General features: G+C 45.6%; 2 protein-coding genes across 8 annotated transcripts in view; one reads left to right on the forward strand and one right to left on the reverse strand.

The window, feature by feature from the left end:
- Positions 1-4,548: 4,548 nt before the first annotated feature.
- MRPL37 (mitochondrial ribosomal protein L37) lies at positions 4,549-12,982 on the reverse strand. Its single transcript, XM_077333636.1, has 7 exons — positions 12,295-12,982; positions 11,355-11,538; positions 9,200-9,315; positions 7,081-7,266; positions 6,715-6,866; positions 5,505-5,708; positions 4,549-4,755 (listed from the first exon to the last, which is right to left on the reverse strand). Exons 1-7 carry the CDS (start codon positions 12,980-12,982, stop codon positions 4,678-4,680), a joined length of 1,608 nt encoding a protein of 535 aa, XP_077189751.1. The 3' UTR covers positions 4,549-4,677.
- CYB5RL (cytochrome b5 reductase like) overlaps positions 12,824-13,801 on the forward strand; it is a 29,522-nt gene continuing 28,544 nt past the window's right edge. For 2 of the 7 annotated variants that reach the window (XM_077333662.1, XM_077333656.1), the window contains exon 1: positions 13,264-13,668. The gene's annotated coding sequence lies outside the window, so the exon portion shown is untranslated. Of the gene's footprint in view, positions 12,965-13,263; positions 13,797-13,801 lie in introns of those variants that run through there. The other 5 variants (XM_077333658.1, XM_077333660.1, XM_077333657.1 and 2 more) reach the window with 5 other exon arrangements.

The following is a 13,801-nucleotide window of genomic DNA, read 5'->3' on the forward strand; positions in this document are numbered from 1 at the left end:
GCACGCTTCCTCAAACGGAAATGTAGATGGATGTGATGTCCATCATCCTGCCTTAGGAAGCCACGCTACTAGATGGACTGCAGCAGTGGCGGTGGCACCAGAGCAGAGAGGTGCTCTCATGGCCCTGGCATTGCCGCCACTGCCAGTCTTCCGAGGCTGCTCCCACCCTCTGGAGATCAGGAGTGGCCTTGTCAGACTGCCAGGGGTGGGGGCAGCTGGCGCACCTCAGCACTGGGGCTCGCTGGGTTGGTGCCACCACTGCTGGGCTTGCCCGGAGGGTGGGGGAAGCCTTGGGAGACTTGCAGGGGTTGGGCCAGCCCAGCAGGTAAGGACAAGGAATGGGGAGTGGAGTGGAGTGGAGGAGGAATATTCTTATGTTCCACATACAGGGTGAGAATCCTGGTCAGTTGATTTTTTAAACTTAGGAACAGGATTAACTAGTTTACAAGGTGAGAGTTATTCTGGTGTTTATATCAATTCAGCCAAGATCTATCTTCTGTAGGATGATCCTTCCCATTCCAATGTCTGAGTTCAAATAATGGGTGTGTTGAGCTTATGAGGGGGGGGGGCGTAATGGGATATGCACCAGATTTTTTAATCTGCTGTGAAAAGCTCAAATTATTTCTTTATTAATAACGCAATTTCCTTCCCTGACCAATCCACAATAGTCCACTACCATGATTACAATATTCTATAAGTATTTTACCCACCTCCTGCAAAAGATGAGTTGAGGGAGTAACTGCTTTTGTGCTGTTGGCACTGTGCATAATAACCATTCTTGTCCTGGGCTTTGAAGCAGCACACTATCTAGCAGTGGTTCATTTGGACATGTGTCAAAATACAGCAACAAGCCACAATCAGCAGCTATGTAAGTAACATAAAATGCTGCTATTCACAATGCTTTTTGTGCTTAAAGCTGTTGGCAAGCCCTAAGCACTACTTCAGTTCTTGGTCTACATATGGAGACGACATGCAATTGCAGGTGTTTTCTCTGAACCCCCAAGGAAGTTCTCGTATTCCTTTCCCATAATCTTTTAATCCTAGACCACCAGTTTATTGGACCTATAGGAGCCACTCATAGGAACCATTGGTTCTGCAGTTCTCTTTCTCTCTCTCTCTCTCTCTCTCTCTCTGTGTCTCACACACACACAATGCACACGCAGAACAAGCAAACCAGCATACAACTTCTCCTGTATGCCAGCCAGCATGCAGCTAAAGTCATTTTTGTTCTATCAACGCCAAAAATAAATGATCAAACCTTTCATTCCACTTTTTCTAGAAGCATCAAGAATGATAAGATTTGCAAACTTCTTAAAATCAAAAGAAGAAATCAGCACTCTGTGTCTTGTATCATACAATTTCCATTGCCAGCTGCTTGTTCCTTGGCCCATCTAACATTCAAACAAATTGCTTTTAGACTAAATATGTTAAAAACTATGCTCTCATTACCTTTAGGATACCAAAGAGGTCCTTTCTCAACAGTCTTGCAACTGTGGCTATACCAGCCATCACAGCTATTCAGATTCTCAGATGTGGACAAGCTTTAAACACTATAAGATCAGCCTGAAACTGAGCTCCTTGAAACAGAAAATTTGGTCAATCCAAAGTGATTTACTTCCCTCTCACAAAGAGTCTTTTGGCATCTCCTGATTATTTCAGGCTACAGGGAAGAGGAGTATCCTTTTATCTACCTTAGCCCCTAACTGCACAAAAATGCTAGGTGTTAAATTACACGATTTAAGCCAGTCATATCAAATGGTAACCAAAAACCAATTTTATAATGTGTAAAATATCTGTAGTAATCGTTTACCATTTTCCTTTTTTGTCAGACTGAATGCAAAAACGTGTGCAACTGGAGGCTAAGATTGAGTTGTCTGCAGGCACATTCAACACCCCTGGCAGCACTATTAGTACAGCCTGTAGAGTTTGATTTCATACTAGGCTCACATCAAGGGAACATGCTGTTTAAAAAACAATTCTCCCCTTGAACAGCACACAGGCTTCATCATGCCATGTGTTTTATCTGAGCCATGCATACCTGTTGAAACAGTTCAGACAAAGAGATCAATGAGTGGGAGCAGCTTCAAAAGCCTATCACAAACACTGTGGCAGGTCCCTGGGGCCCAGCCTTAGAATTGTCACCATAGTATAGAAACTGTAGGAGGAGAGAGTATTTGTCTGTGCTTGAAACAGAGGGAAACAAGAGGCTGGCAGGGCATGTTGAGAATACAGATTGTTCCTGGTGGTTTTGTTGATGCATTCTCTTTTCATTCCTGGAAGACGCAAACTGCTCAGCCAGGCCTCCCTGTATAGCAGCAGGACCAGTGTCGCTATTGTCTGTTGACTTTCTAGCTGTGGCTGTTGGGATGGTGAGTGCTATCAATGGGCAGGCTCAGTCTCCCAGGCCATTTCTGTGTGTCAAAATCCACCCAGCCCTGTAGGCAGACTTCTTCCTGTGATACACTATTCTGCCATATACTAAAGGACCTTCTGGTTAGTTCTGACTTGGGCCACTTGCGGGTCTGTTATTTATGAAAACATTTATATCTTGCATTCCTTGTAGTAAGAGCAGCTTACAATAACAGTTTTAAAACATTTTTAGTTAAAAACCATACATAAAATAGCAGGCCTCCTAAACCTCCTCCCTTCAAAGACGTCTGCCATTCAAAAGCCTTGGAAAACACGCAGGTCTTGCAGTGCCTCTTGGAGATCTCCAAGGAGGTACCCCTATTCCATAGAGCTACAATAACAAAGGTCTTTGCTGATACAAGACAGCCCAGCCTACGTGGGAGGAAAGGCAGCAAATGGCTACCAGACCACTTGAGCACAGGCCCCTATGGAAGGACAGTCCTTCCCATCAAATGCCTAAAGATGAGGGTGTATATTTTACATTGATTTCAGCAAAACCTATACTCCATCCTTCAGTCTGTAGGTTTTCTGTCTGGAATTGCTACCAGCGTCTTACCATTTATGGGGGAAATGGTAGAAAGGGCTGCCATAGACCAAATATCAGCATTCCTGGACAAAGGTACAGTCCTAGATCTGTCCCAGTCATGTTTCTAGCCTGGCCATGGGATAGAAACAGCACTGGTCACCCTGATGAACAATCTCAGTCACCAGCTGGACTGAGGTGGGTTAGCACTGCTTGTACTACACGACCTTACTATTCAACCTGGTCAATCATGATATCTTAGCTTGCTGATACCAGAATATGGGGGACAGTCCTCCAATGGCTGATCTCCTTTCTCCAGGGTCATGGACAGAGGGTAGCAATTGGAGAGAAAATTGAACCACTGCCAACTCACATATGGAGTTCCACAGAGGGTGGTCCTTTCCAATTTTATTTAGCATCTTTATGTGTCCTCTTACCCAGCTAGTGCAGAGGTTTGGACTTGGGTGCCATCAATATACTGATGACCCCCAGGTCTTCTCCTGATGGATGGCCACCAATTCACCCCTAACAGCCTTAGCCAGATGTCTAGAAGCTATGATGGGATAGTTCAAGCACAGCCATCTGAAGCTCAGCCCTTCAAAGATGAATGTCCTATGGCTGGTCAGGAAGGGGGGAAGTAAGGAAGCGTGACTTCCTAATCTGGATAGAGTGCAACTGTTAGGCCCATTATGCACGGCCGCCGAAACAGCAATTTCGGGTCACATGGAAAACGCGGAGGGGGAAGAAGCGAAGCAAACTGCTTATGGACGGGACGCAACGGCGGCAAAACCCAGAGTAACCAATTATGCACACGGTGACCCCGGCGCCGCTTCTGATTGCACCCCGGTCACCCGGAAGCTGTGCTTTCTTCCGCATTTCGCTAACGCGACTTTTTCGGCGGCATGCACCAAATCTGCAGCCAGTTGCAGCTGGCACTGTGCGTTATCAGTGGTTTTAGTCGCCGCCATTCCACCCCGAATGCGTGCTATTCCCCCCGTGCATAATAGGCCTTAGTGACACACTGCAACAGCTCCAATAGCTACCAGTTGAATACCTGATTAAGCTTAAGTTCCTGGGAATTACCTTTAAGGCCATACGTGGTTTTGGTCCAATGTACCTGAGAGACCACCTCCCTGACCGTCCCCCCCCCCAAGAGCACTATGCTCAGGCTTGGCCAACACCAACCGACTAATGATCCCTGGCCTCAACCAGGGCCATGTCATGAGCTTCCAGACGAGATCAGGGTCCTGCTGGAGCTACCAGTTCATGGCCTGCCAAATGGAGCTCTTCTACCAGGTATTTGGTTGAGGTAACACCTGTTGGGCTCCCAGAACCCCCTCCCATCCAAATATGCTCACTCTATGGGGGTGCAGCCATAATGTTACTGTGAATAAATGTTATCTATGTTATGATTATTGTTAATTATGCCACTGTTAATGACAGTTACCAAACTATGCTGTACTGTATGTTGTATGCAATTCATATTCTCCGTACATCGCCCTAAGGCACAAGATTTATCCCTTCGAGTTTTAAAACAATGAATTCACAAGCTTCTCTCATCAGCAAAAGTAGTTCATATAACACATATTTCAGCATTGTTTTTCAAATGTGAATCATTTACACTTTTTTAAAAGAAACTTTATTTGCAAAAAATTAATTGCCCTCTAGCCATTAATACAGTATAAGCCCAATGTCACAAAAGGAAAAATGATGGATGCAGGTTGACTCAAAGACTTTGAGAAGCTTCATACAACACCATTCAAGTAGAACGCCAGAAACTTCTTGAATGTAGCTGGCTGATAGCCATGGACTCCAACAGGAATCTGTAAAGAGAACATCTGGATCTTCAGTGTCTGGTGTACAGTTTAACAAGAAGAAGAAGAGTTGGTTCTTATATGCCGCTTTTCCCTACCCGAAGGAGGCTCAAAGCAGCTTACAGTCGCCTTCCCATTCCTCTCCCCACAACAGACACCCTGTGGGGTGGGTGAGGCTGAGAGAGCCCTGATATCACTGCCCGGTCAGAACAGTTTTATCAGTGCCGTGGCGAGCCCAAGGTCATCCAGCTGGCTGCATGTGGGGGAGCGCAGAATCGAACCTGGCATGCCAGATTAGAAGTCCGCACTCCTAACCACTACACCAAACAACGTATATACAAAGAGGATCATAACAGCAGATTTTAAAACATCCCACTGTCCCACAGACATTAGTGGGGTTTGTGATGTATATACAATTTCAAATCGGCACAAAAACAGTTGGCAATTTAACATTGTAGGTACTCCGCCTACTTATTAAGAATGGTACATTATAAGCATACTATTTGTTCTTGCCCCACACCTGCATTACAGAGTATGGTGTTCTTCATTAAGGAGTATAGACATGCATTATAAGTGCTCAGAACAAGGTACCTTTTGTTCTGTATTATAGCCAAAGTTATATAAACAAATCTGAGCCCTGATACGATGACTTGGAAGGAGCTCCCTTCTACGTAGAAATAAAATGAAGCTGCTGTCTAAAAACTGCTTTAGTTCTATCTGCAGTAACCTGGGCAAGAAATCATTTTGCATTAGCGTACCGTGATAACTTTCCTCCTGATTTGTGGACGATGCCTGACTTCTTCGTACAGAAGTTGGTCTGCATCAATCCAGGCCAAGTTTTTAACACCATGGCTGGGATCTAAATCAGTTGTGTTTAACTGGAACACCATGAACTGGAATGTCTGGCCATCTGTGCCAACACTTTGGACAACAATGGGTTTCTCCAAGACCTTGGGTTCATCCTAAAAGCAGGGAAGGGAAGGAAGCAGAAAAAAAGGAAGGATGCTTAAGCCACAGTTATTCCCTCCAGGCCTGAGATGAAGAGGCAGACCACCACATTTTAAGCAGGATAAAACAGTGAATAAATTCAACCAGGTTATATTATTCTTCCCTTTGTTTTTCATAGTCTCCAAACATATGCCACAGTTCAATTACATAGCTGCTTCACATAAGCTCTGTCATATTTGCTATGTCATTTTTTTCACTTCTTTGCATATAGATAAACCAAAAATATCACCATTAGCATGTGTGTATATCCAAACTGGAAAACTTACCGTTTATATATTCAGTAGATACTTAATATATAAGAACATAGGAGTGCTTTTGGGGACACAGACCTGACCTTACACACAAAAAATCCAAAAAGACTTGGGTGGGTTTTCTGGGGTGCACATGTTCCCCTTTGCTGCCTGCAAAAGCACTGGGAACTCCTTTAAATGCCTTGAAAAAGACTTTGCAGGCAGCCTTGCCTGCTCCTGGCATAACAGCTAATGATGACAGACACTCCACTCACCCCCTTTAAATCACTCCCGAAGCTTAAAGGGAGCTGCATGCCTGTTATTCTCAGTTGTTTAGCCAGTACTCTCCCACATCCACGCCTTCTCAGGTGCTGCCTGAGAAGTATCCAAATCAGCATTGATTAGGGTACTTTTCTGTTTATCCAAACCAAATCACTCATGCCTTCTTCTAACTCAGTAGAGACCATCCACCAAACACACAATGCCTGACTATAGCCTGCATGACAGACATGGGAAATGAAGGCTCAACAGAAACTGCATAACTCATGCACCATGACGGTGCTTTTTCCAGGTTTTGTTTTCCTGCTTCGTTTTGTGCTATGTTGTTGTTTTTTTGTGTGGACATACCCATAGAAAGTACAGAGAAATAAACAGCAGAACTAGATTTGGAAGAAGTAGCAACACAGGGCATTACAATCTCTTATTTCATAAGCATCTTATTGCTACTTACCCCATAAAGTACCCTGGCCTTAGCCAAAGCGTTCCCAAAAGCAAACAACATCATTTTAGCCCGGAGCTCTTCTGGTATCATTTTATGGCATTCGTCACCGTCAGCAAAATATATTGTGTGGGGATAAGGATAGGGGTAACCTGCTTGAAAACCTATGGTACAAATAATTGGGTTATAGTTTAATGCTGTTTCAGAGCTCATCCCTGAAAATCACTAGAGCTGTTCTGAACTACATTTTATATTATCAATGTTTAGAGTTGTGTTTTTACCACTCTAGACATCAGTTTTCTAGTCTTTTCATGGATGACATCTGGTACAGTAACACTCACCCATAATAAAGTACATTTTATCAGGCATAAAACTTACCTGTATCATTTTGTGTTTCATATATATTAACTTCTTGAAGGTCTATTGTGGGTGCAATAGGATATAATGTTTCTAAAACATCATTTTCAGTGGCTAATATTTCCTCTTTAGATCCTGCAGGTTCTAAAGGACTCATAGCATTCAAAAGCTTCCCGTTGATACCACGAACCTGCAGGAGGATAGATTCTGAAAAAGGAGAATATAGGGCCACATATAAACGTTAGGCATTTTAATTAAAATTGTGCTTTAGCTCTTAGTGGGTCTGTGAAACACCATGTTCAGGAGGGTGTTCTTGGATCAAATACCAGGGCAATCTGTCCTTTGGCAGGAAATCAGCGGCTGGCATTCTTCCAAGCAGGTTCGTTCTTTTCCCTATGCTGAAGGAAGATTTCTCTATTTTCCACATATACTGCTTGGCAGAATGGATCTCGATATTCTTGGTTGTAGGATTACAACAACAGGTATGGAGCATCAACACAGATTTCTAGAAAACCCATGAGTTGAAATGGGAGGTAGCCTAAGCCAAATGACTGCAGACCTTCATCTGTGTTCCAGTAAGAGTCTAAGCGCCCGGCTTCAGAACTGAACGCAGATGGAATCATCTACACAATTAGTTTTTCCTTTATAACCCGCCATTTTTATTTAGCTCCCATTTTGTTGGCCTCAATCTCTATGACCAGACAATATTATTCCAAACTTATTCTTGCATGCCCCTTCATGAGCTATTTACAGAGTAAGAGAGAATTGAATAGATGAACAGGTAGGAGTAGGATGCATGGTATTATTAGCATGGTAGCACGACAGCTATCTTGGAAGGGGTACAACAAGCCTAAGCTTAAGGTGATATGTGCAACAGAAATCCAGAGAGAAAACTGAATTGACTCAGTTACACATTCTGAAGGTTCTTTGACTCCTGCACAAATTATTTCCATTCAATCAAGTTGGTCTTAGAGCACAGCTCTACTTTTTGCCCCTTGCCAGTTTGGTGTAGTGGTTAGGAGTGCAGACTTCTAATCTGGTGAGCCGGGTTCGATTCTACACTCCCCCACATGCAGCCAGCTGGGTGCCCTTGGGCTCGCCACAGCCCTGATAAAACTGTTCTGACTGAGCAGTGATATCAGGGCTCTCTCAGCCTCACCCTCCTCACAGGGTGTCTGTTGTGGGGACAGGAAAGGGAAGGCGACTGTAAGCCACTTTGAGACTCCTTCAGGTAGAGAAAAAGCAGCATATAAGAACCAACTCTTCTTCTTCTTCCTTTCAACAAAAGATACTCCAAAGACATCTATCTTTAATATAATTATGAAGTTTTCTCACAACAGCTCACATCTCAATATCTAAAATATGCATCAGATACATCTGCTCCCTGCCTTTCCCCCCTCTTGTTTATCTTATGCCATGTTTTCCCACATCAGGCACATCAGCAGCAGCAAATCAGAGGGCTGACCACTGACTTGAGGTGAATTCCCTGTGTCTAAGCCCCGGAAAACAAAATGCTTTGCTCCCATTGCTCTGCCCCTTTATCAGAGCAGCCTTGATGCCTCCAAAATCACTTCTGCTCAGATCACTTTACTCTGCATCTTACGGAAACTGCTGCTCATGTCCTTGGCAAGCTCACATTAGATAATTCCGCCCCTCTTCATTTGCATAGGTCTGAAAGTTGCCCAGATTGCTTTGCCTTCTTTCTTATTAGAGGTAAAATCACTGTGGTATACTTCACCAAGGCCTCTGCCCCTGCCTACCCATGATCCCTCTTTTTCACCTCAAGTTATCTGCTTTGCTGACAAGGAACAATGAAATGGTGACATAGAGGGATGGAGAGCAACTACTGCTTCCTAGGAAACAGGCAATCTGGGAACTACACTTTTTCGAAAGCACAGACAAGGAGAAAGGGAACAAGAGGTAATAAGGCTCCCTCCCCCCCCCCATCCTCTCGGCTACCTCAAGCCACCACCTGACTGACCTGCATTGACAGGGAAGATAAACTGAGAAGGTGGAGGATTTGCTATCCAATCCAAAGATCTTAGGGCCCTGAGTCTCACCTTGCTTTAAAACTTGGCCTGAGTGGCTGGCTCTCATACTCATATCAAATGAGCATGAATCATTAGCAACTGGAACTTACCTCTTTCCCATGTAGCTGTCATGCTATAGTCTTGAGCCATCATTCGCTTGGCCAGCAAGGGATGTTTGGTAACCATAATTCTGCACAACTGAAGCAAATCTTCCAAAAGTACAGGGCTTCAAAAGCAGAAGTTAGTTAGGCCTCTAATGAGAGTTATGTATACATAAAAGAGTAATATAATTATAATACATCTATAATTTGAATTTACTTTCAACTTCAAATAGTATCAGGTTTGGATTATGAAGCCGGCCAGTACTGTGGGCATCAGCTTGCAGGACAACCGACAGGACAGTGCGAAGGACGTGCTGGAGATTTGACACAAGGCAGCAGCTAAAAGAATGAATGTGCTGGGACCCAGGGGATCACAAACTTCCAGGCAAGTCTTGCTCCCCTCCCCTCCTGCCCAGTCTGGGCCAATCAGTGTCCTACTTCACAGGCAGCATGCAAGGATTTCGGTAATATGAGTGAATCACTTCATATATGAAAAGCTATATTTTTATTTACTTAATTCATTTATAGTATTTCTCAAGACATTACAACATGTTTTAATAATGCAGTAAAACAGTATAAGCATACAGTGAACATTGCAATAAACATTACTACTAAAATGACCATCCTGTTGTCTTAATCAAGATGCTGTCTTGAACTGTTCTGTTCTATGAATACTCCATATTCCTAATTACAAAGGTACTAAAAACTGTGAATTCTACACTCCAGTTGGTACAGAACACCACAGTTAGGCTCTTATGAGGAACTAGACCAGCCTTTCTCAACCTTTTTACTATTGAGAATCCCCTGAAATATTTTTCAGGATTTGAGAAACCCCAAAGTGATGTCAGCAGACCACAACTCCCAGCCACACACCCAGAAGTCACATCACCAGAAGTTACAAAACCTAGACACTCCCACTGGATGTGACATCATGCTCTGTCGCCCACTGGGTTGGGAACAGGGTTGAGGCAGGCATCTGCCGCTCTGTTGCCCCCTGCCCCCCCCCAATGCAGTAAAGTTGAAATGAGAACACTTACCTCTCTGAACTCTAGTTGCTACCAAGTCAGCAAGGATTTTTATGACCTCTTTTCATCCCTCTCCAGGCCCATCATTGACCATTTGGGGAGGGGGGGATCAACATGATCATATATCACCCAATAATGTAAAAAGAATTTTAACATAAAAATTAATTTACTCCTGCCCAATCAGGAAAACCCTTCTAGGGCCATTGAGAAACCCCATGGTTTCATGAACCAATACTTCCATATTATTCCTATTCTGCAGGCACTTGCACTTGCTGCCCATAAATTACCAGGCTCAATTTAAGGTACTAGCTGTCAAATACAATGCCCTTGACAGCCTTGGACCCTTAAAGGTTTAAGATCACAATACTATTGTATTGCTTACTGAATGCACCATCCTGTTGATGGTATTGCTTCACTCTGTGTAATCCAACTTGAGTCCAAGTGAGAAATGTGGACTAGCAAAAACTTGTTTTTAATGTGTGCATGTGTATGAATTCTCACCTGCCCCCAGATGCTGTATGAATAATTTTTTAGCCTGTTTGAAGGTGGCAAGCAAAAAAGTCACAGAGACTCAGGCAGAAACAACAGGCATCCTCAAATGGCAAATAACTGCTGGTACACAGCAGGATTATATAATATTACAGTCATACAAAGATCAAACACAACTGTTAGTTCCAAAGGAATATAACCAGAAGGTAGGCAGAGTAGTAAAGTAAAGGCAGAGAGCCAGTTTGGTGTAGTGGTTAGGAGTGCGGACTTCTAATCTGGCATGCTGGGTTTGATTTTGCGCTCCCCCACATACATCCAGCTGGGTGACCTTGGGCTCGCCACACCACTGATAAAGCTGTTCTGACCGAGCAGTGATATCAGGGCTCTCTCAGCCTCACCCACTGTAAGCTGCTTTGAGCCTCCTTCGGGTAGGGAAAAGCGGCATATAAGAACCAACTCTTCTTCTTCTAAACTATACAGAGGAACACCTGTCAGCCTCTTTGGACTCTAAAGGAGGCATTATTCTTTGCAATATACTGAAATGTTTCAACATCAAGTCCAGTAAAATACAATTTCCTTTGAGAAGACTTAAAAAGTCTTTCCCATCAGCAATGCTGAAACAACAGAAAGGAAACAAGTCAGAAACTTACCAATAAGTTTTTTCCATGATCTTTTCCTCATTGCTAACCCAGAAGCGTGCATGAGTCATTGCATTTTGGACTCTTTCATCCTGATTCTCCAGTTGATTAGCTGCATCAGTCATTATGCTAAGTATTTGCAGAGGTAAACCATCTATTACCTTCGTCTTCGTTAGCCATGAGGCTTGCTTTACTCCTTGAAATCAAAGGAATATTTCACTGCTAAATATTTTCTACATTGCATTGCTTACTATCATTTATTTATGACACAATATGATTATGATATATATACTCTATTTTTAAAGAGGAGAGGGGGAAATTTAGAAAGGTAAACAAGTTTCTTATAAGAACTATAAAAGTAACAGCAAAACATAACTGCCCATCTGTTTCATGGGATAACTGAAGCTTCCATCTTGGTCAAGTGACTTGCACAATCTGCACAAGTATGGATAAAACTGATGCCACACACATTAGCAAACACCAAATGATATATAAAGAATTCAACAAAAATTTAGCCTGCTGAAAATTCTTGCTGGTATATATCTAATCAGATTAACTTTTTTGGAGGGGAAGTGTCAATTTCATCTCTAGCAGTCCAGTGTGGTAGTGTAGTCAAGCATGTCAGACCCACAATGCAATCCTGAGTTGCTTGTGTGTCCCCCTATATCCTCGGATTCCAGTACTACACAGGACTGCACTGTAAGGGTGGGGAGACCAGGATGCCAACCCCCACTCAATCACGAAGTTGCCAGAGTGACCATGCGCCGGTCGCTCAGGCACTCCTTCTCAGTCTGGCCTACCTCACAGTGCTGTTGATCTAAGGACCAAATGGAAAAGGGGAGACTTATGTACACGGCCTTAGGCTCCCCGGAGGAATGACGGGATTGAAATGCAGACAGGGGAGCGCCCCCCCCCCCATGGACGCCGCCGCCGCCGCCGCCGCCGCCGGTACCTTCCAGCAGGCAGGTCGGTTGCTGGAAGAGGAAACAAGGCCGCTCCTTGGGGACGGGCCGGTCGTCCGGCTGGCGGCCGTCGTGCAGGGGGTCGTGCCAGCCGCGCTCCCACTTCTCGAAGCGGGGCTTGGCCAGCCAGGGCACGTGGTGCATCTTCCCTTCGTAGGTCACCACGTCGAGCTCCGGCACTTGCTCGCGCACCGACGGCACCTCCCGCAAGTACCAGGGCAGCGGCGCGCCCGGCGGCGGCCCGCGCACCGTCCAGGGAGTGCGAGGCAGAGGCCCGGTGGGCCGCCGAGGCCGGCTCTGCTGCGTCTTGCTGCGCCGCTGCCCACCGGAGGGCAAACAGGCCGCCGCCCGCCGCGCAGAGCCCCGCCACAGTAGCATCCCGGCGGCGGCGGCAGGAGCAGCAGCAGCCTCAGCCCCAGCCTCAGCGCCGCCCTCCCTCCCTCGCCCTCCGGACAGCGGCGGCCATGCTGCCCTCCGCGAAAGGCACGCCGGGGAGGGAGGCGGAGTCCGCAGGCGGAGGGCGGCTGGGCCCTGCTGCCGAGGAGAGCGGGCGCTAAGGCGGCCGGGAGAGGACGCGGGACGCCGCCGGTGTCGGGGCGCTGAGCCCGAGGGGAGCCCCGCCAGGCAGGGCCTTCGACTGCGGCCCAGTCTTCTGGCCAGGTTGGCCACCGCAGTCATCTTCCCCACTGCGCGGCCCAGTTGGAGGTCCGCTTGAAGCCCCCCGCGGGTCGCCGGGCTTTCAGCTGCTTCGCGTGGCGGCCGGTGCTACACGATTCTTTTGCGCCGACACTGCCTGCATAGCGGCTGGAGATAGTTTGAGATGCTGGGGACACGCAGGGCTGTCCAGGGAAGTATTTCGTTTCCGAATTCCACCTCCAGTAGGTCATGCTCTATAGCAGCCACTGAAGCTCTTTGCCCTCTTGTTGTCCAGAGTTGCTGCGGCACATTACCAGAGTTGTTGTGGTTCTAGAAACTTGGTAGCGTGGGGCTGGAATCCTAAGAATGGGTACTCCAGATCGTGTATGGTGACATCAACAGCTTTTTAAAAAGATCTCCCTTCCAAAAGGCTAACTATGGACGATGATTTACCAAGGAGAGGGACTAGTCAAAGTGAACCTCCTTTCTCTATTGACACATGGTCAGAGGTATTTGACATAGCTTCCAGAAACACACTGGTCTTTGCAGTGTGATTTAGCACCATAGATGCATGAGGGAACAGAGGCTAAGACACACAGAGCACTCTAAAAACTCAAGTATCTTTTCTCTCAGTCCCAAGGTCACCCAGCTGGTTACATGTGGGGGAGCGTGAAATCAAACCCAGCTCGCCAGATTAGAAGTCCACACTCCTAACCACTACACCAAGAGTGAGTAGTGTCACTACACTACACTACACTGAGTGCAGATGACATAGTTATTCAGGATGGTGAAAACCAAGGCTGACTATGAAGAGCCTCCAGATGGAGCTCCACAAGTGAAATAAGTGTGCAACAAGGTAGT

The sequence above is a fragment of the Paroedura picta genome, chromosome 4 (assembly GCF_049243985.1).
Source record: "Paroedura picta isolate Pp20150507F chromosome 4, Ppicta_v3.0, whole genome shotgun sequence".
In the NCBI taxonomy this organism is placed as follows: domain Eukaryota; kingdom Metazoa; phylum Chordata; class Lepidosauria; order Squamata; family Gekkonidae; genus Paroedura; species Paroedura picta.